The sequence below is a fragment of the Larimichthys crocea genome, chromosome I (assembly GCF_000972845.2).
Source record: "Larimichthys crocea isolate SSNF chromosome I, L_crocea_2.0, whole genome shotgun sequence".
In the NCBI taxonomy this organism is placed as follows: domain Eukaryota; kingdom Metazoa; phylum Chordata; class Actinopteri; family Sciaenidae; genus Larimichthys; species Larimichthys crocea.
The window spans coordinates 41,168,946-41,190,341 of NC_040011.1; the positions used below are offsets into that span (position 1 = coordinate 41,168,946).

The following is a 21,396-nucleotide window of genomic DNA, read 5'->3' on the forward strand; positions in this document are numbered from 1 at the left end:
ACTGTCAGCCCGGATCAGACACTAGCTGCTCACTCGGTTTCACACATGGACGCAGACAGTTCTCCGTCATACATGCATGCACACACACACTCACACACACACACACACACACACACACACACACACACAGACCTACACGAGTGCACACACAAAAGCTAAATCGGTCCTTTCGAAAGGCCTCAGGCTTGCTTGCGCTTTAACATGCACAGTTTTGTGCCATTTTTGTGCGCACACACACTCCCACACAGAAAACACGTACATAGGCGAACACACACACACACACACACACACACACACACACACACACACAGAAATTCTCTTTCCAGTGTGTTTATGAGCTCACACAATTTTGTTTCAGACAAAAAAGACCAGCAGAGATAAGATTTCATTAGAGGAGTGGGTCGACATTTTGATTTGCTTTATTAACTCAGACCCAGATGAGAAGATTGATACCGCTCTGGCATCGGTACATTGAGTTTATCTTAGCACAATGATTAGAAACATGGGAGGACAGCGAGCAAAACTCTGTCTGAAGCTGAATCCACCTACTCAACAGCTCAGTTAATAACATAGTTAACCAGCATAAAAGTGACCACTGGTGGGTTTATGTGACGGTTTCTTGGGCATGTGCTCCCCGTTACACTTTGGTTTCTTTGTGAGCTTTAGATGTGCTGATCTTTGGACAGAGCCAGGCTACAGTTTCCCTTTGTTTCTAGTCTTTATGCTAAGCTAATGGTCTGTTGGCTGTATCCTTCTATTAAACATACCAATGCTGAACTTAACTAACTCTTGATAAGAGAGCGAATAAGCATATTTGCCAAATCTACAATAAGCAAGTACTTTAGAATAAGTTGACTATTACTATGCTTTGCTTTTCGACCAGAGAGGGGAGGACGCTGACGTAAAATCCGAATATCTATCCAGTTAATAGCTGTCATTGTCGAGTATGCCAGAATGCCTCTTCCCTGTTTTTCAGGATGGAAACACACCAATGACTTTGAACCATTTTTTATATTTTAGCACTGAGTTTGTCATTTTAAAGCAAAAAAAGAAAAAACTCACCACGTGGAGAATCTTGTTCTCTGTCTCATACACAGTGCAATCCTGTACAAAGAGAAGAAGACACAAAGAAGAAAATATGAGACGGAGAAAGCGTCTGTGTGAACATCCGCACAGCTCAAATATCGTCCTCCAAATATAACAACCAGGAAAGACGGAAATGAGACGGTCAAAAGCAACAAAAAAAAAGACGAATGACTTCTTTTTCATTGGGAGAACATCTGCAGTCAGCTATTCCATTTCTAACCTTCCACATTATGTATATTACTTTATAATCTAGGCAGACTAAAACACGGGATTGACCACCACCACCACAGCCTGGAGCTCCGTGAGCCTCCACAGGATTTAGAAACTACATTATTTGAACGTGACAGATTGTTATTTAATGATAGCTGATAGTTAATCTATTTCTGGGAAAGCAGCCCACTGAATCCACCACATGTGCATGGTAGCAGTTAATTCATCTGTTTGATGCATTAGTGCAGGCAGCGCTGCCACCTTTGTCTGTCACGATGCACCCTGGCAGCCACATGCTCATTTGGCCCATTGTGGACCTACGGTGGCCCCTTTCTCCTCCCTCTCCTCTGGCCCTTATAAGAGGGGATGGGTGTTATCTGCTCGGCTCCAGGACTAACTCTGGGCACACGTACAAACACACTCACACACACTCTAAACAGGCTCTTACAGGGAGGACATGGATGGGGTCCAGAGGAGCAGACATACTTTCTGTCCAAACAATGAGATTTCTACGGTATCAGAGTGTGTATATATGCATGCAGCCCCAGTTTTATTTTTTTTAAGTGTGTGTGTGAATCTACACTAGAGACTGAGCCAGAGGGGAAGCAGAAGGAGGACAGGAAATGAAGGGATGACAGACCCCTTGTTGATTCTCCATCAGGGCCCATAAGTTAAGCAGAGTATGAGATCTAACAGTGCGTCAATGAGTACTTTGCCCACGGCTGTTACTCGTCCCATCAGCCGTGCTGCAAACAGCCTGCGGCAGTGAACATATGTTCCACTCATAAACAAATCTATAGAGAAGAGCTATAGACCAGAGCGAGCTGGATCCATAAGAATTTCTCTGTTCTGAACCGACTTTAGTTTGGTCTCTTTCAATTCAAATCAGAACCTTGTAAAGAATATGGATATGGCAGATTGTGTGATAGATGCATCCTGTGTGTGTGTGTGTATGTGTTTGAGCACCTGTTGTACAATGGTAGTTAATTCTAGGCAGAGCTGCACGATGTTGTTCTTCAGTAATGAATACTCCGTCACACTGGCAAACGGAGACCTGAAGCAGACAAAAAGAAGAAAAAAGGAAAACAGAGTTCATAATCTGACAGATGAGACCTTAAACATATGATAAACCTCTGTAGACCTTTGGATTAAGTGCACTGTTTATCTCATTTTAATCAGATTATCAAATGTTTTCAGGTCTCAAAATCCCACTTTAAGCGCGTAAACGAGTGTGAGTAAAGCATATTCGGTCGTTCTATTTAAGCATCCTGCTTTGACGATGTGATTTATTCTATATTGGTCTTTTTTATTATGTTTTGTTCCTTTCATTTATTTGTTCTAACAGTGTGGTTTTAAAAGCTGTGAGAGAGACACATAAAAGCTCCTCTCAGACCACAGAAGCAAGTAAAAAAAGACAAATAGTAATATTTGGTTTTATATCATGGACAGGAGCCTGTGCAACCCTGAGATCTACTGAAACTAACGTTGCTTCATTTGTATGTGTTCTTACTTTACTGTACTCACATGTTACTGTATGAGGGGTAACCTCATAACATAATGCAGCAAACCACGCTTGTAAATGTGTTTTATAACTTTGTAACAGGTGTACAAACACCCATTGTTGTATAACAAACCATTGTTCTATATATATTCTTATATTTGTCTGCAACAATAGGCAGCTTAGCACAAAGACTGGAAGCAGGGGTAAACAGCTGGCTTCCACTCTTTGTGCTAAACTCAGTTTATCCGCTGCTCGTTGAAGCTTAAAATATATTTAATGGACATATATGAGAGTGGTATTAATCCTCTCATCTAACTCTTGGAAAGAAAATAAACATATGTCCTTCAAGTTCTCCTTTAAGTTCTTGTTACATATCAATAAAGATTCACTGAGTAAACAGAAGAGTACCTTTATAGTTTGAGTTTGGTGGATTTGTATGATTTTTATCATCAAAATATCGAAACAGAGTTTCAGAGTTTCAGTTGAGACAAACATGAATATTGGGTGGACAATACAACTGCATTCATCTTGCAGTAATAGCTGTAATAGACAGCTAAATTCAGTTCGCACCTGTCGAGCCAGGCCAGCAGGTTTTTGGCAGCACCAATCAGATCCACCACCGAGGTGAGGAAATCGTTGGGTAGCCTCCTGGAAGCTCGTCCATCGTAGTGTCCGCCCCTCCGCCGACCCAGGATGAAGTTCTGGAGGTTCTTCGCTGAAGCGTTCAGCTTGTGGGACAGAGTCCGGAGGTTCTCTGTCTCTAGGCCGTAGTTCTGGAGGACAAACAGGGAAATTCATTTTTAAAGTATAATCACATTATGTGATGTTCTAAATGCTCCACGGAGGAGGAATCTCGATCCATTTGCAGATCTGAGTGCCTGACGGAATTATTTTATTCAATACGATTTTCTGCACAAGCAGAGTCGCGGCTCCTGTTGTCACCTATGCCCCCTGAAGCATATATTAACACCTCTAAGCCTATTCTCTTCTCTGCCTGTAACTTAAAATTGCTGTGTGATTTATTTGAACCAAGGTTAAAGAAATAGTTGCAATCTATCAAATAGTTAGAGGTGAAGATACACGCTTCTATCTGCACATTAGGTCCTATTTAGCCTGAGTCAGACTGGAAGACTTGGAGACACATCAAGCCATGCTGTCCAACGTAAAAAGACAAAAACAAAACATGCCTACAAACACCTGTTAAACACTTATTTGTGGTACTATTAACTAGCCCACATTTTTAGCATGTCTCTGCACAGACACACCTGGGCACAACAGCCTCATTGTGACAAAGCGACTCAACAAAGTCATTGTTCATCAAGGCATAGTTACACAACTATTGCACTGCTGCACAACAACTCCCCAAAAAATTTGCTATTTTGACATTTCTATTTCTGTACGGATAAACAAGCAAACTTCAGAGACGGTAGCTGTCTTACTTCTAGTCTTTGTGCTAGTCACCCCTGGATCTAGCACCTTACTTACGATCACACTTGCAGCAAGAAAAATAAGCATAAGATGATCTCTCCACAAGTTTTATAAGTTCAACAGAAAAGGTAACCATAAATAGTTATTCTAAAACTATATTTAGAATTGCATCCTTGAATAACCATTAGCTTTTTCATGAAACAACCTCTCTCCCTGCACTAATACAAGAACGCCAAGCTGGTCAAGCAGCCCTTTAATGCACTATGAACCTTTTAAGTACACACATGCACACGCAAAGACCCACTGAGCCACATTGCACAGCGTCCCATGGCACCTCCAGTCATGTCCTGCCTGACAGAGTCTGATTCCTGCTGACACAAAGGCTACACACACATACACACATCTTTGTATAGTCAGATACACAGGCTTAGCTAGACGTATCTATTCCTCCCTCTGCCTCTAGATCTATTCTACACAGTCACGACCACAGCGAGTACAAAGGAGAGAGGGTTTCACAGTGGCAGCAGAGAGAGAGAGAGAATTGAGGAACTAAAGAGGCAGGAGACAAGAGGTAGAGGAGAGGAAGAGAGAGCACCCCAGCTATGCATCTCGGTGAAACTGGGCCATGCATACACTGTGTTCTGTATAATCTTCTGTTTTCTGTGTGGATGTGTACATGAACTTGAAGCATACGTGTTTGCACAGCTGTAATTAGCCTGTCCTATGATTCGATCTAAAGCTGTGTGCGGCTCTCTCCGGGGGGACGGGAGTGTTGAGATGAAGTGGGGGAATAATGCACTGTGTCGACTGTCTAAATGACTGCATGTGTGCGTGCGTGCAGAAAGGAGAGGGAAATAATTTGAGCAGTGCGTGCATATGTGTGCCTGTGCGTGTCAAATCAATACTGTAAGAGGGCGATGCCATTAGAGCAACCACCCCTCCACCTTCACGTCGATGTGGTTGCCATAGCAGCCGTGTGTGGAGTGGCCTCTCCTCCATGCTGATATGCCTACCATTGTTCACAGAATCGCACTCAAACATTGTTTATGAAATGTTTGGGCAAAACCGGGGAGGGTGTTAAGCATTAATAAGTCTCGCTCTACTGTCCATTCATCTGTCTTCAGTGTAAGCTTTTAAGGGTCTACTTGCACCAAAATGTGGCGTATTAATAACCTCTATGAATCTCGAGATTATTGATCGTGCATGTGTCGCTCTCAGCTTGGAAGATGTGGGTTCACTGCTCAACTCAAGCAGATGAGCTCGGTATAATGAGTGAATTTTTTTTTTTACTGCAGGTTTTACCCAACATAAGTCCCGCTACACTTTTCCATCAATTCAAAATCAAACCGGTGTTTCGTCATCCCCAAGATTGATGTATAACAACAACTGCTTAAAGACAGAATGCAAATTATAAAGCTGCACATGCTTTGATTTGTTTGTAATGACCTTTTTTTAATGGGAGTGTTTCAAATGTGTTTCAATTCAGATAGTGGTTAACTCTGAGCAATCAAAAACTACAAAAAGAAAAAGACCATCACCATGACCACGTTATTGAAAGACCATCAACCAGCCCTCTGTCAAAGATATATAGAAAAGGGAGAAAACAGTTGGAAATAGGAACATCTTTACATGTAATCTGGGGATGTAAACTAATATAACATGTTTTAGAAGAAAGCTGCCTGCATCACCAAGACTGTATCTGTTAGGGCACCAATCAGAAGTGCCAAATATATCTAAATATGAGCGGGCACTGTTAAAGGTCAGGGTGGTCACAGCTGCTCAAACAATCTTCGGATTATGGAAAAGTATAGCCGGATCAAATGGATCAAAAATTGCATCATATTGCATCATATCACATGTTGGCTAGAATTAAAGACGAGGGAAACTTTAAGAGGACGTGGGACTGCATTTTTTGTATATAGGACCTCTGGGACCTACTGAAGATCTGGGGTTGAATGTTTATTTTGGTTGTTTCAAAGATGTTCGTTTATTACAGGCTTTTGTATATATTGTGGAATTATATGTTGGATATACTGTCTGTCAATGTTTGTGTTTATGTTTTCAAGTTTAATTTTATGTTTATGTATGTATGAATAACTAAAATCTGACAAAAATACATAGAGAGAACAGTGAGACTAAAATCACAAAACAGAGACCAACATACATGCTTCAAATCAAACAGAGAGCGGCAACCTCACAGACGAGGGACAAACCCAAAGATAACATTGGACATTCATTTGTGCTTTCCTGTATTTCCTGTCTAATTAGCTCAAATGTTCAAATGAAGATGAAAAGAACTGGAAATGTAAATTAGGGCCAACTATTTAATAACATTCATATATAACCAACAGGAAAATTAATTTGGACTCACACAGGGTAGCATTTAAAAGGAACCAACATAGAAAGCTGACTCATCTGCATGAAAGAGTTACAGGAGCAGATGATGGAATGAATCACTTTCTCAGAACAAAAGCAGAACAAAAGTAGATTCAGGACATTGTTCCAAACATAAAACAGCCACCTAATAATTATTATGCATTATGCCAAGATATTTTAAGTTTCAAAGTTGTTGACTTTTTAAAAACCTAAGTTGTTTGTAAGATGTTTTGGTGTAGGAGCCAGAACATACCGTCTGTTTAGGGTTTCTTCCAGGTATTTGATGATATGTTGTTTATTCCTGCTCAATAAATTACTAATTTGAGAGCAACAATTAAGCAGATAGAGAGCATGACATACTGATTTCTGCACATAAAGTATTTTTTTGTGGTAAATAACGAGGTGTGAACTCCAAGAGGCAAATTCCATGACATCTACAATCAGTTTGACAGTCGATTATCATCTGTTAAAGTATATAATCACATTATATCATTACATTATTATTCAGTCATCATGTTCATCATTGCAAATGATTATTGAATGACACTGCTTGATGTTATTTAAATCACAAACCTTAGAAGAAAATAAAGCTAGATCTAGTACGATACATCATTTAGAAAACACAAGTGGCACTAACATAAAACCCTGGGGGACGCCACAAGGACTGTTTGAATGTAAAAAGCCAATCTCAACCTTATCAGCCGACCCGGAGAGTGAAGAATAAAGTAAAATGTGTGTGTTATGTTACAGAGAGAGACCAGGATCATTAATTTGTTGAAACAACTACAAGTTTTATACAGACCATATGAAGAAGTTTGATTATAAACACACAGTATGTAGTTAAAGTGTGTGACAATTGGAATCTATCACTTGCTGTTAATTATTGCTGTGGTTTTGGATGCTACAGCCGACTAACTGCTTGAGAAAGAAAATGTATGTTTGCAGCCCTCCGCTGTATTTTAGTTAAATCTAAATGATTTAAGTTGCTCAGTGTTTACACTTACACGCCTAAGTCATTTTTGCGTGTCTTTCTTTTTTGGGGCGGATAAGCAGCCATTTCATTCTTGAGTTATGTCCATTTCTCAGCACATCTTACTAAAATTTCACTGTACCCACAGAAACTTACTTAGCATAGATGCTAGGGGCAAAAACTCGATTGCATAGACATAAAAAAAGGGACTTTTCCACATTTACAGCAAGCCTGAAAGCTCCGTCAGCGCTTGAAACTTGCATTGATCCAGAGCCACCAAAGTTACCATTTCTTTAATGCAGAGAGACCAGAAAGTCATAACAGTTGAGCCAAGGGAAAAGGGGTTTTGCTTTCCTTGTGATGAATTATATTGCTGACGACAGTGAATCGTCCTTTATTATCCAAATATTCAGTGTTTACAGGTTCTATAGATCTGTGTCGCTTTGTTACCTGGAGAATAGAGTTAATGAGAGGTAGCAGGCCTGTTGAGATTTGCTCTCCCAAAGCTGCCTTTAAGGAAAATCTTGCTTTATTATAACGTGGGTCTTACTATTATAGTTTCAGCCTTCGTTTCTATTGATTAGCAAAACATTTTATTCAATAAAATAATTGCTGAGAAAGCTGCAACTTGGCTAAAACAAAGTCCAACGGGGCAAAAGAAATGAGCGGTGGCATAAACTGTATAGCCAGATAAACTAAAATACGAGTTTACTCAAAATGTTGGTAATAATCCATCTGTGCACACAACTATGATTGATGATTGATGACAGTTTGGGTTTGTTTGTTCACCCTGAATTTCAACTTTGTTTGCAAAACCTGTGGGACTGTCTGATTGCTCGTGTTTCTTCCCCAGATCTCAGCAATTAACTTGAGAAATTAACAAAAAAAGTGAGACCCAATTTGTAATAAACTGGAATTATCCTTTAAAACTACTCACAGCAGTCGTTTTAATGATACACCTTGTCTACCTGGCATCCATGTGTGTGTGTGTGTGTGTGTGTGTGTGTGTGTGTGTGTGTCCGGTTCCAGTACATATGGTTATTGCCGTTCTGGGACACTCATTCCCATGCTGGAACGTTTAAATGAGAAGAGGTGCTGATTATCACACACACACAGACACACAAGCATGTGCACATGCACACACACACACATTCAAACAGCCCCAACTAATCCAGCCATGTGTGCCTGGGAGATAAGGTGCATCCTGCATACTCTTTCTACATACTCTCCCTCTCTTTCTCTCTTTCCCTCTCGCTCTCACTTCGTCTCTCACTCTTTCTCTCGTTGGGAGAGTAGCACCTAATTCCTCCTAATTCCCTAATCCTGAGCAGGGCAGCTGCACATACAGTCAGCAGTGACCGAGGCAGTTACACGTAAAGCAAGGACCAAACGACAGTGGATATTTCTAGCCATTTCTTAAGCCAATATCAATAACTGGTGGAGGGGAATGAACAACAACTAAAATATAAATAGCTCTACCTGTGAGAATTTCTTTAGCAGTCACATGAAAGGAAACTATTCTTACTCAAATTTGCTTTTTTTATAACATGCTTATGCATCGAATTCAATCTAGAGTACTGATGGTGGGTACTATATTTTCAGACACTGGTGTCAAACCATAAAAAAACAATATGTTTCTTTAATACCTAATTTTTTTCCAGCTATTCTCTTCTATTGCTATCCCATGTTCTGTTGTGGCATTTTGGTCTTGTGCTTGTCCATCCATTTCATTCAGTAAAACAGTTATCAAGAGGGATTAAGATAGTTCATTCAAAAGATTTGTACTCATCCTCCTACTACAATTGTCAATATCAGTGGCATAATCAAAAGCACTGTGAGGCTTGTTAGTTCAAACTGTTGGCTGAAACTTTTCAGCTACCTACAAACCAGGCTGAAGGTATAGTCAATGCAGCACCACCTCTTGTAACAGTGACTTATACAGAATAAAGATGCTGTATGTTGTTTTTTTAAATATTTATATACAGTATACACCTATTTTCACCTACACTATGTATGTAACTTTTATGTTAATCTTTCTGTATCTTTCTATTTCTGTAGATTACTCTTGGAAATGTGTGAAATAAAGTCAAATTCATTGTACTGTACACATACTTGATTAATAAAGCTGATTCTGACTGTGATTCACTAAGGATTACTTCTTGATGTATTCAGAAAACAGTTTTGTGAGTGTGAGTTTTAGGACTTTTGGCTCATCATAGTCTCATACCAGAATATCTGTCCAAGACCTTGACACACTCACACAATAGCACACACACATCCAAAGCATCACAGATGGAGAGCAATAACCTCAGTAAGTAACAACGGCTGACTGACCAGGGCACAGAGGAGGTCGACGGCTTCTAGGATGAGCTCCTGATGTCCTATTCTGGTGACCCCCAGCTCCTCAAGCTCCTGATGGGTGATGTGCAGCAGCTGCTCTCCCCCCATCTGCTCTCGCTCGAAACTCTTCACATACTGCTGGAGACAGTCATCCAGACCTGAGGAGACAATGGACAGACACAGGTTAGCCATTCAAGTGCTGGAGTTTATTTATCAAGGGATCTGCAGGTCAGCTTTCTACCCCTCCAGAGACAAAAAGAAAAAAACTGAGGAGGAAATATTGATAGTTCACTGATAGAAATCTCTCTTATTCTTCACAGAAATCAGAGAAATACTCTGTGAGTGTGTGTTTTATTCTGCCAAATAGAAACACAAGCTAAACACCAGCTTAAACACAGAGATTTCATTAATGCCTTATTTGCAAATCACTAACTGTCACCTAGAAAACACATCTGTCATATTGGCTTTCCAAGATCTGATGACGATTGTACGACACGCTGTAATAAGATCACTGCTTCTTACATGCAAAATAATCTAAGCTGTGCACGTTTAGTGTTTTCACCGTTTGTACAGGAACGACTGATTTACACGCACGTCCTGAGTGATTAAGGGTGTGTCTAAAATATACCTAGAAAGACGTGACTAACATATTGACGTATGACTTTCCGCTGTTAAGCTGTGGCCGCCTGCCATGCAGAGAGCCAATCGGCTGCACGTAGACGTGGTAGGTCCGGGATACTATTGATCAGCACGAGCCTCGGGCTTTGAACCAAACAAAGTCAGCAGAAAGCACACCTCCCCACAGACCTAATGAACAAGCCTGCTCCAAAATGAGCACACCACTGAGCAAAAAGAAAAGCAAATCCATGCATACGCACGCATGATGCCAGAGAGAACCACAAAGTAGTGTACTGTTTCTCTACGTGAACACACGCACTTCAAATACAATCACACGTACAAATACAATTACAACTGCTGTTGTTATTCAGGGTCTTGACGCCTCTGTGGAGGCATGCTGTTAAAGCCGAGTGGAGCTGTGAGGGAAAACACTGATGCCCAAGGGAAGCGACGCTGACAGAGAGCAGACAGTGTGGTAGCACCTTAACACAGTCACACACACACACATGCATTCGCTGAAAGAAATGAGCAAGAGGCATCTCGCTCTTGGTATACCATGGGACATAACAGACAAAACATAAGCCTACTGTTGGAGTGACACAGACAAACAATCTTGTTACATTCAGCACAGAAGAGCAATTTTAAACCTAACACATGAGTAAGAGGCTCGGCTCTGTACAGCACCGCGAGTGCAAATTGTTTAATAGAATACATTCCCTATGGACAAACACTTATATACCCCATGTTAGGATGTGTTTCACGTGTGAGAATACCGTATTATCTCAGGCAGGGCTGTGATGACTCGGGTTTGTACATGGAGTATGTGATATTTTGTTAACAGTGGTGGAATTAAATCACATTGATTTAAGTACTGTATTTAAGTAACAGTGTGAGTTTTACTTTCTTGTTTCAATCTCACGCCGCTCTCTGCTTTTCACTGTAGTTCAGAGGGAAGTACTTTTTACAACAGATACACTTACAAGTTACTTTACAAATTACAATTTTTGCGCACGGTACAAAACCTACAGTGAGTTTTTATAATGTAATACATGATCCTAGATTTAATTATGTAACTATGAATTAGCTCCCCTTTGACCAACCCCTACTTACACATTGATACATCAGTAATAATAATCCAAGTAATATAATAGTAGAAAACTTACAGATGTTATAAAAAATAGGTTTAAATCATGTGACGTGTACGTGAGTTCCTACTCCTCACATATTCTGTTTTCACTTCTCTAATATGACTTTGTTGCTGAGGCTGGCAGGGTAAAGCAAAGTTCAGGTTAATGTATAAATAGAAGAAGTCCAGAACAGAACGAGGGTCAGGGACAGGTCAGAGAGGTGACATTTAAATTGGGGAAATGCTGACTGCTGATTAAGGAACTAAGAAGACTTATGATACTGTCTGTAACTCCTTTTTGTGTGTTGCACTGTTAAACGCTCCTTCTTGTACAAGAATAAAGAAAAAACTTCTTCTTTATTGAAGGGTCATTTAAAAATTCTTATAACAGTCCCGTTTGTTTTGGCACAGAATATTTTTATTTAGGTAACATTTTAACTCCTAAACTTTTTCTTGTAATTGAGTGTTTCCACCTTGTCGTATTGATATTTTTGACAGAAAGCACATAAAAGGAACTTTGTGTTGATTCTAGCAGCCCTTGTGGACAAAAGCAGTAATGTTTGCACCACTTTGTTTCTCCGAATCTGAGGGGAATCTAACCCAATGGTAAGAATTACAGCTCTGAGAACAACTACATAGAAAAAGCCAGTCCTCTCGCTGATGGTCTTGTTTGTTTATCTAGGTCATATACAGGCATCAGTATTAAACTGAGACTGTTTTATAACCAGTACTTGTAATACCTTTAAGCAAAGGTACTACAGGTCCTCTAAAGTGTTGTCAGAAAAGTCTGTGGGGTTGTGAATTCATTAATGATAGTTAAGGATTAAAGAAAAGAAAATAACTAATCTAAAATCTATATAATTTACCTTTCTCTTGTTGTGATGTAATGGGTAGTTGTACCTTCGCTGAAGTTCAACTAACTGATGTTTAAACAGAAAATAACCTGAAATAATATGAAATATGAAAAGGTAACGTTGGGAACTTTTGGTTTTATCTTGTATTTTATAATATTACATTTGTCTTAATTTGAAAAGTAAAAGCTGGAGAATAAATGTAGTGCAACAAAGTAGAATGAAAATTCCTAAATACAGTACTTGAGTAAATGTACTTATTCTCCACTACTGTATGTAACATGGAGAAATAATGTTTCTTTTTTCGAAATCAGGCTCTAATATGTGAATTTATGCTTTTCTCAGGAAAGGACTGTGAAACTCTCTTCAGATTGTTGTGTTTCTGCGATGATTCATTTCAATACAGCTCTGTTTTTTGTTTTTTTGGTGCCTGAATAAGAGTAAGCGCGCAGCCACATAACAGAATTATATTTAAATAAGCTGGTTTTCTTTCCTTTCAGTGTAAAATGTTTATTACAGTGGGAAAACAGTCTAGTGTAGTCTAATAAATCATCACCAGTGTTGGCAGAGATGTGCACAAGCAGACTGAATGTGCAGATTTCTTCAGCTTTAGGAGCAGAGAGAAAGCCCTGCAGCTAATAACCAGGATTTCTATCTCTGTGACTCCCAGCCCTCTGTATTAGAGAGACATGCAGGGGGGACGGAGGGGGGAAGGCTATTTCACAAAATGGAAATCCTGATGTCCACACTTAAGAGAGGTGAGCCTACAATACTTCCTTCTCATTTGCTCAGCTACTCTCACATTTGTCCTTCCTCATTTACACCCCTTGCTCTCCTTTCTGAAGCGTGGAATCACTTTTTAATAGCAGCCATGTCATACAATGTGTCGCGTTATGGCTTATGTCATCATAATGCAAACGCAATATCTGACTAGATTTGCAAAATGATGACAGTATGATATCTTCATTGCACATTTTAGGCTCTCTGCGGGTGAGAAAGGTGGATTAACGTCTTCATACTTATTATTATTCCGGTCGTCGCTTCAGTCCTCGTGCTGGTGTCTAAACATTAATAGCTGTGCCTTTTTTTCCCCTCTCTTTTCTTCTTCTCTCTCCACCTACATAAAGTGTATAAATTACAAGAGGTGATGAATAAAGAATCAGAGAGGTCCGCGCTGACTACCTCTACATCCTACTTCTGCAACACACAGAACAGACGAATGGGTCGCTGAGTTGACAGCAGCGCATTTAGCGGCCGATCCCGATGGCTTTTATTGTTTTGAATATATGTGAATTCTCACTCACAGGCATATATTCACACATATATGCATGTACACATTGTGGCACACAGCTGCTGGCCAATCAGATGAGTCAGAACACTTCGCCCTAAAGGACAAACAGCTGATCTGTGTTCATCTGCTGAGTTCATATGCCAGCTGGAAATAGCACATGGTGCTGGCAAACACACATACATACATACATACACAAACACATATAGGCGTCAGGTTCATCAGTGCTAGACCTCGACAGACAGTTAATGGTATTAAAATGATAGATATAGATATCATGAGTCAAGACCTGCAGCGGGAAACAACAAATACTTTTTTCTTCTGCGGCCCAAGTGTCTTCTCAAATCAGACTTGTTTACTGCGTTCTTAGTAACTGCAGGAAATATTAAAACTGACCTCATGTTTAAGTAGGCCACGCAGAGTAATAAGAGTCAAATAAATCTTTGCCCGCGTGCAGCTGAAACAAACAAAAAGTAATTTTGCACGAGTAAATGTCTGTGCAGTCGAGTCATAAGCTTCTGCTTGTTTCCCCCTGGGAGCTATACTGACTTCAGAATCAGATATTTTATCATAGCTTAAGCATAGATAGATGAAATGGTGCTTCCACAGTGTGGAGTCACTAGAGCGGGCGCTGCTCATGTGGTGATGGCAGGCCTCACTTTCCTATAAATATTGTCTTTTTTTTCCTGCTGAGATTCAGAAACTTAATATTGAAGTTTATTTGCTGAGCCAGGGCTTCGCCTGCACATCTCCCATGTTCTTACAGTTTAGATAGCTCTTCACAACACAAATGTGTTTATTGTCAACAGTCTGTTTGCTTTCCACAGTCTTTTTTTTTTTTACTGCATGCAGCATGACGTCAAATGACAATTCAAGTACTCACAGCATGTTCAATTCTGCTGTGACACTTGAGTTTGAGTCTACTCGGTGCCTTTTCTGTTTTTAAGTTGAATGAAAGCCTTGAAATAGTGCTGGGTTCTGATAGTCTGGTCTATTATAAGTCTGGTCAAAAAAAAACAAACAGATGCTCTGTTGCTGCCTTTAACTGTGAGTTAAACAGGTAATTCAAGAAAACACAAATTTCTTGTGTTTTTGTTGTTTCAGTTGGGAGATTACTCGACTAGTTTGAATTGGGCATCCAATCTCCATCCAATAATCAGGATTTAGCATTTGAATCCAAATCTGATGGTTGGTTGTCCGGCCACTCTCAGTCAAATCTGATGATACTACACCACCACAGTCTCTTTTTCTTTCTTTACTTACTTATCTGGTCATAAATATTTCATGTTAGAGAGAAGTACTTTGAAACCATGCGTTCAGGGGTGCTTTAAGCTCCAAGTATCTGTTACAAAATCCTTTGTTTCTTCTCTGCTTTTAGCATAAAGCAGCACACAAAACACAAGCAGAAAAAATATGCAATCTGTACAGCTTGTGGCTTGAATCTTCATTCTATGAATGACAATTTCAAGGTTTGCGATTTTTAAATCAAGTAACCTTTGATTTTACTCACTAGTTGCTGAAAAACTCGCCCAATTAGATTTGGAGAACTAAGCCAGAAGGCTGCGTTATTATTTTAACAACTGCATAACGTGCAAATAAAACTAATTAGATTCAAATATAGGAACTGGATCCACAATTTATCATACCATAAAGGGTATTGTTATTGTTGCTCACATTTGTTTTGTACCCTAGTGTGTGTACAAATATCCTTAGTAAGCAAAAACTGAGACGTCTCTGTAAGAAACACTGAAGATTCCCATGATCCCGGCCATCACTGAGTCCCAGTGAGCAGAGGCTCGAGCAAGCATCTCATGTTGACAGCTTCATCCACATTTCATGCAATTGCTTCCAATCTTTTTTTTTCCTCTTTCCTGGGCAAAATAAACCCCTCCCGTTCAGAAACACGAGGGTTGCCAGGCAACCTGAGCGAGAGCAAGAGCGAGAGAGGCCTCGGAGCAGAAGTGAGGGATCAGCAGTTGCTGCCCCTCAGGACCCTGCACTGATGCTGGGCTAAGGAGAACACACACACTATAACTCCACACACAAACACATACTACAGCCTATATATGCGGTCCAAACACTGACTGAAAGCTTGTTGAAGGCCACAATAAAAAAGACTTGCATTCACAGCTGAATGTGGCTCAAACTGAGAAACCGTTACTTTGCCGCTAAACCATTAACATCAGCTGAAATCAGACTGTCAGACCTGTGTTTTCCTATGAGATCATGTTTAGGTCAGAGTGTAAGAGCGGCGGTATGCAGCAAAAAGTCCGGTCCCATCACCTTGCCCACCTGTCTGTGAGCTTCCAGACGGATAAGTGCTTCGGTGAGTGCAAAGGAAAGCCACAACACTCACTAAAAATATTCCAACTGTGAAATATTCATCACATCATGACAGAATATTCTTAAGACTGTGGCATTTTAGCTCCCGGTATACAGGCTTGCAAGTGCACCACAGCCTCCTCTCTGAAATCCAGCTAGCAGGGACATGTCAAGAGGCAATGTGGAGGAACGGGAAGACGGAAAACAGGGTCAACGAAGAAGCTGCAAAGAGTTCAGGGACAGAACTCCGCTCTCAGGATAACAGACCTGAGAGAATCTGAAGTGACTGCAGACATACTAGAAGTATAATAATATAATAATATGTTCAAATGAACTAACAATTTGCAGCTGTAGTTTGAAGAGGAGGAAGACTTAGAGGAAGATGGGACACACCGTGCTCAGAAATATCGAGAATACTAAAGAATACTACCCAGGAGGAAATGATCTTTATGCCAACTCCACGTGTGTTTTCTACAAAATAATAGAAATGCTCACTTGTTGCCATTAGAGCGGCTCTAAATATAGTAACTAAATCACTTTTTTCATGAACACAGGATCAAATCACTGCAGAACCCAAACCCGGCTCTGCAGTTTTACCCGTTTCTATGTTCAGTGGAACATTTCTAGTGTTTTTCAGCTGATTGTTTTGTTTTTTACTGCCTCAAATTAGCTGATTTGATTCACTCTCACAGCTCTCATCGGCGTAGTTACTAGGCAGTTGTGAGCTCTGATGAACCCGCTGTACGTTACCTGCCTAGCAACAAACACACTAACACACGAAGCAATTAGTTGGTGAACATAGCGTAGCGCGGGTCAAGTGTCTTTCACAGAAAGAGCTTGAGAGAGAAAACAGAGCTGAAAGACGACTTAATACAAGACTGGTTCTACCCTAACATAAAATGTACGTCATACTAACTGTATACAGCTGATAATATGTCAAATATGTTCCCCCCAAGTAGCAGGTTAAAGCATGAAATACTTTTTCCTTTGGCTGTGGGCAGCTCATAATCATGAAACAATACGTACCCACACTTAACTTAACAAATCTTGCGTGGGTACTTAAATTATTGGTTCTCCCTGTTTAATTTTTATTTTTTTTGCTGTTATTGCTCAGGTTGTTGTGGTTACCACTGAACTCATAATTAGCTGTTAAGTGTTATAACATGCAGTTTATTTACCAGAGTATATTTGGTCCTTTAAGAGAGTGGTAGCATTTGTCAGAATGCCGACAGCCGTGGTGCCATAAACCTGATATAACCAAGTGATTTTTATGATTGTGAAAAATCTTGTAAGACTCGGCTTAAGCAGCCAAACTAGCTTTGCAGCCGAGTGCTGATAGCTTAGCTAAAATAAACTGTTAACTCCTGACTACTATAAAAGGATAACAGCTTTAATGCTACATCTAGTTTGTAATCTTGTTTAATCTTCTTGATGTTTACCGGCTCATAGAATATATCTGGAAATCTCTCTTTGACCCTGCCTGTGTATCATGCGATCTCATGCAGGGTCCTGACCCCTTAGGTTGAGAAACTTTTACTCGAAGTTAATATATGTGGTCGTAAAACTGCAGCCCCCGGAATAACAGGTGCAAAATCAAACACACACACATACACGCATGCACACAGGCGCCTCTGTCCGAGAGCCCGGATAGAGCGGGTGCTTTGATATGATGCCCACTGCATCTCCTATTCTCCGCACCGCTCTGCCATCTCCTCTGAGCACACACACACACCACACCACCGCCGTCGCCCCCCCACCTTTCTCCATCATGCCCACCCTTCCACTTGCACACTCACTCATTTCCTCCCCCATCTTAGCCTCCTCAGCCTTTCTTTCATTTTGCTTTGTGCCTCCCCATTTCTGAATCCCTGTCCCTCTCTCTCTCTGCTCAGGGCCATGAAACAGGCGGGGAAGCTTGTGTGTGTGTGTGTGTGTGTGTGTGCATGTGCGTGTGTGTGTGTGCATGTGTCTCATTATGTGTCTAAATGTGTGTTAGAGGCGTACAGGATGTAGATTGGGCATCTCTGTGTGTAGCTGGTTCCCCATCTTATGACATGTGCTGTGACTCCAACACGATCAGATCTGGTTTCCATGACTACCGATGCCCCACTTAAAGCTGCTGCTCTATAGTTTGTGTCTCTATGCATGTGTGTCAGTGTGCATACGTACCATATATTTCAACGAACGCGTGCATTCATTTCAGTGCATGTGTGCGTGTGTGTGTGCATCCATATGCGGCGCACGCATCTTCGCTTTTCTTTTGTGCATTAAAATCGAGCACTGGAGTTTCCTCTACGTGTGTGTGTGTGTGTGTGTGTTTCCTCACAATAAGGCACGCTCTTTAATCTTTAATGCAGCTGAAACTACAACAAGCACACAGTCAGAGCCAGGGGAAGCGTGTTTTCCAGCACAGACTTCTTTACCGTGTCAGCAGGAGACTAAATTGGGGAACACAGTATGGAATGGTAGTAAACATGTTTCTCAACACCCCAAGACACTGAAACAACCAAATAACATCCATGGGACACTTTCAACATGGGTCATAGTATTTCCTCCTATAGGCTTAGGTCTCACTGTCCCATTTCATACCACTGCTGCACATTTATATCTTAGGATTTCATCTAAATTTGTACATCTCATGATTTCAGTCCTTTAACATCTCTTGCGTTGACTGAAATATCACATATCACCTTTATTTTTAGATTTATTCCAGCACATCCTCGTGCAAAGAGGAAAAGAGAGATTACTGCAGGAAAAGTGAAGTGCCTTATTCATTTTCCTGTCACTGTATGCATCAGCAGGCTGCCGATACCGTGCGCCTGAAAGCACAGGATGATCTTATGAGGTATAGACAGTGCAGAAAGCAGAGAAGAAGTCCATTTTTTTTTCTCTTTGGTGCCTAAAACATGAAAGCACAGATCCAAACGCGTCATACTTTACACATCAATTGCGTCTGCAGACCCTAGCAGATACATACCCCCTCACGCACACACACACATAGAGGAAACTCCTCCGGTGTGGGTGTTCAAATCAAAACAAACGCTGATGAGTCATCTTTCTGTGAGCCTCACCAGTGTTCTGCTGCTGGAGCAGTACTTCTATAGCTACAGTATAGGCTGCTCGGCCTAGCTGTGTCAGGTTTTCTCGTTAGGATTGCAGAGTATCCCATCGCTCTGTCCCATATTTTGCTCATATGACAGGTGTTGACTGTAGCGAGGAAAAGGAGATGCCGCCCACAAGATAAAGTGTGTAATTTTACCCTTTTCTCTGTGCTTGGGAAGGATGGATTCCTAAAAATTGCAGTCCTAAATGTGTCCCCTCTGAAAGTCACAAAACCTGATACTGTCTTCAGAATTCAAACTCCGAGCTGATGATCTCACGAGGCCAACCTAAATGCAAATGTAGCCATTTTAAATGTGGAATGATCTATATACAGAAAAACAGCATTGACCAATATCACTGGAGGAAAGCAACAAAAAACATTTACACAAGTAAAATGTTCAGGTACTGTACTTATTACTTATTTCTTTTAATTCACTAAACTCCTGCACTTTTTAACCTTAGGACATTTCTCTGGCAGCCATTGTTAGTGGTTACTTTGCAGACTAGAGACAAAACATTCAATTATCTTATAGCATATCATATATTTTTATAGATTGGACAAAGTACAAAGATAAAGCAGCTAAGATTATGCCAGCATCAACTAGCTAAAGTTAAAGACTTTAACAAACATATGTTTCGAAATGTTCAGGATTTCAAGACGTAAGATGGCCTGTGGATATTCTTTTTATTGATTTATACAAATCATAATATAATATGCAAACAAATTGTGTCTAATAAATTATACGTCAACTTTATTATTTTATATTTTAGGGAATATTTCCGTTTTATTAAGTTTTATTTCTGTAATGCATTTCTTGCCATCTAGTTAGGTGAGTAAAATAGCTAAATATTTCTGCACATAATATACTTTAAAAACTTAAAGACTTTTATGGCTAGGACACACACACACACACACACACACACACACACACACACACACACACACACACACACAGAGAGAGGCAATAATAAAAAAGAGTACACACAACTCTAAAGGTGTTGCTAAAATTAGCCGCTGTGCACAGGCAAATAGACAAAACATATCTATGAAAGACTGAAGGACGATGAGGCCGTCCACAGTGAAATAATATAACGAGCAGTTTGTCTGAAAGATGTAGATGACTGCAAATGTTTGCTATTAGCTCCTCATATCTGTGTACATTTAAAGTATGTTCCTCTCCTACGGTGAGCATGAGAAATCGCTACAGCACTTCTTAAGGAGGTCTCAATGTCACTGCTCCCAAAAAATGGAACAAGACTACTCAGATCAGCATGAGAGAGATGAAGAGCTTCCAGGAAAAGAGGCCAAAGTGAAGCCCCTGTAAGTGTAGAGATTAGTACTAGCCTTTCGCCTTTTACTTTATTCGTGAGAAAGATCTGAGCATAAGCCTGCCACTGAGGGTCTACGTTTGAAGCCCCACAGGAAGAAGGAGGGGGCTTCACAGGAACGGGGACAACACTGGGAGATGTTGGCGAACATCTACATATGAAAATGACTCTCCGAGCCCCAGCCTTTCATGAGAAAGAGGCCATGAGGCCTCTCCTTATATGTGTAAAGAACACATATAAGGAGACCAAGAGTGGAACAAGATGAAACAATTCTCCTGCATGGATGGAGCACATTTCCCCATCGTCTTTACTTTACTGATGACAAACCTAACAGGATGTTTCAGTGTATAAGATTACCTGAAACCTGCAAAATAGCGCGTGTGGCAAATAATGAAATATGATCAGTCTTTTTTTCACCCCCATATTTAGCTCGTAGGTTTAAACCATGACATTCACTAACATCTCCTGATGCTGTCTTTCTCTTTTCCACTGTCAGACCAAGCTTTATATTACAAACTGAGACATTCACTTCCTGCAGTGGTGATCTCTTGATGATCGCAATTTGAGATGACTCTCGGAATAACTGGTATACAATTATTAACAGACATGACATAAGTCAACGTTTAATCCAGTGTTTCTTCATAAACAACATTTAAAACAACTTTACCCTAGATGAATGCATATCACATGCAGGATGTGTTCTGCACGTGGTTTTTGGGTACTAACTGGTTCATAACTTGACTTTATGGCTCTACACTGGCAGCACGTTTTAACACAAGAAAGCGCAATTAATTCATTAAATGAAAGAAACTCTCATTTCTTTCACTTCTATCCTTTTTACATCCTTTT

At 40.3% G+C, this 21,396-nt stretch overlaps 1 protein-coding gene across 2 annotated transcripts in view; it reads right to left on the minus strand.

Moving 5' to 3' along the window:
* Window positions 1–21,396, minus strand: part of si:ch211-26b3.4 (connector enhancer of kinase suppressor of ras 2) — a 62,054-nt gene that overhangs the window by 29,954 nt on the left and 10,704 nt on the right. For both annotated transcript variants that reach the window (XM_027281640.1, XM_027281645.1), the window contains exons 3-6: window positions 9,906–10,069; window positions 3,368–3,570; window positions 2,263–2,350; window positions 1,063–1,104 (exon numbers count right to left, since the gene is read on the minus strand). In XM_027281640.1, coding sequence (XP_027137441.1) covers window positions 1,063–1,104; window positions 2,263–2,350; window positions 3,368–3,570; window positions 9,906–10,069 — 497 coding nt within the window. The remainder of the gene's footprint in view (window positions 1–1,062; window positions 1,105–2,262; window positions 2,351–3,367; window positions 3,571–9,905; window positions 10,070–21,396) is intronic.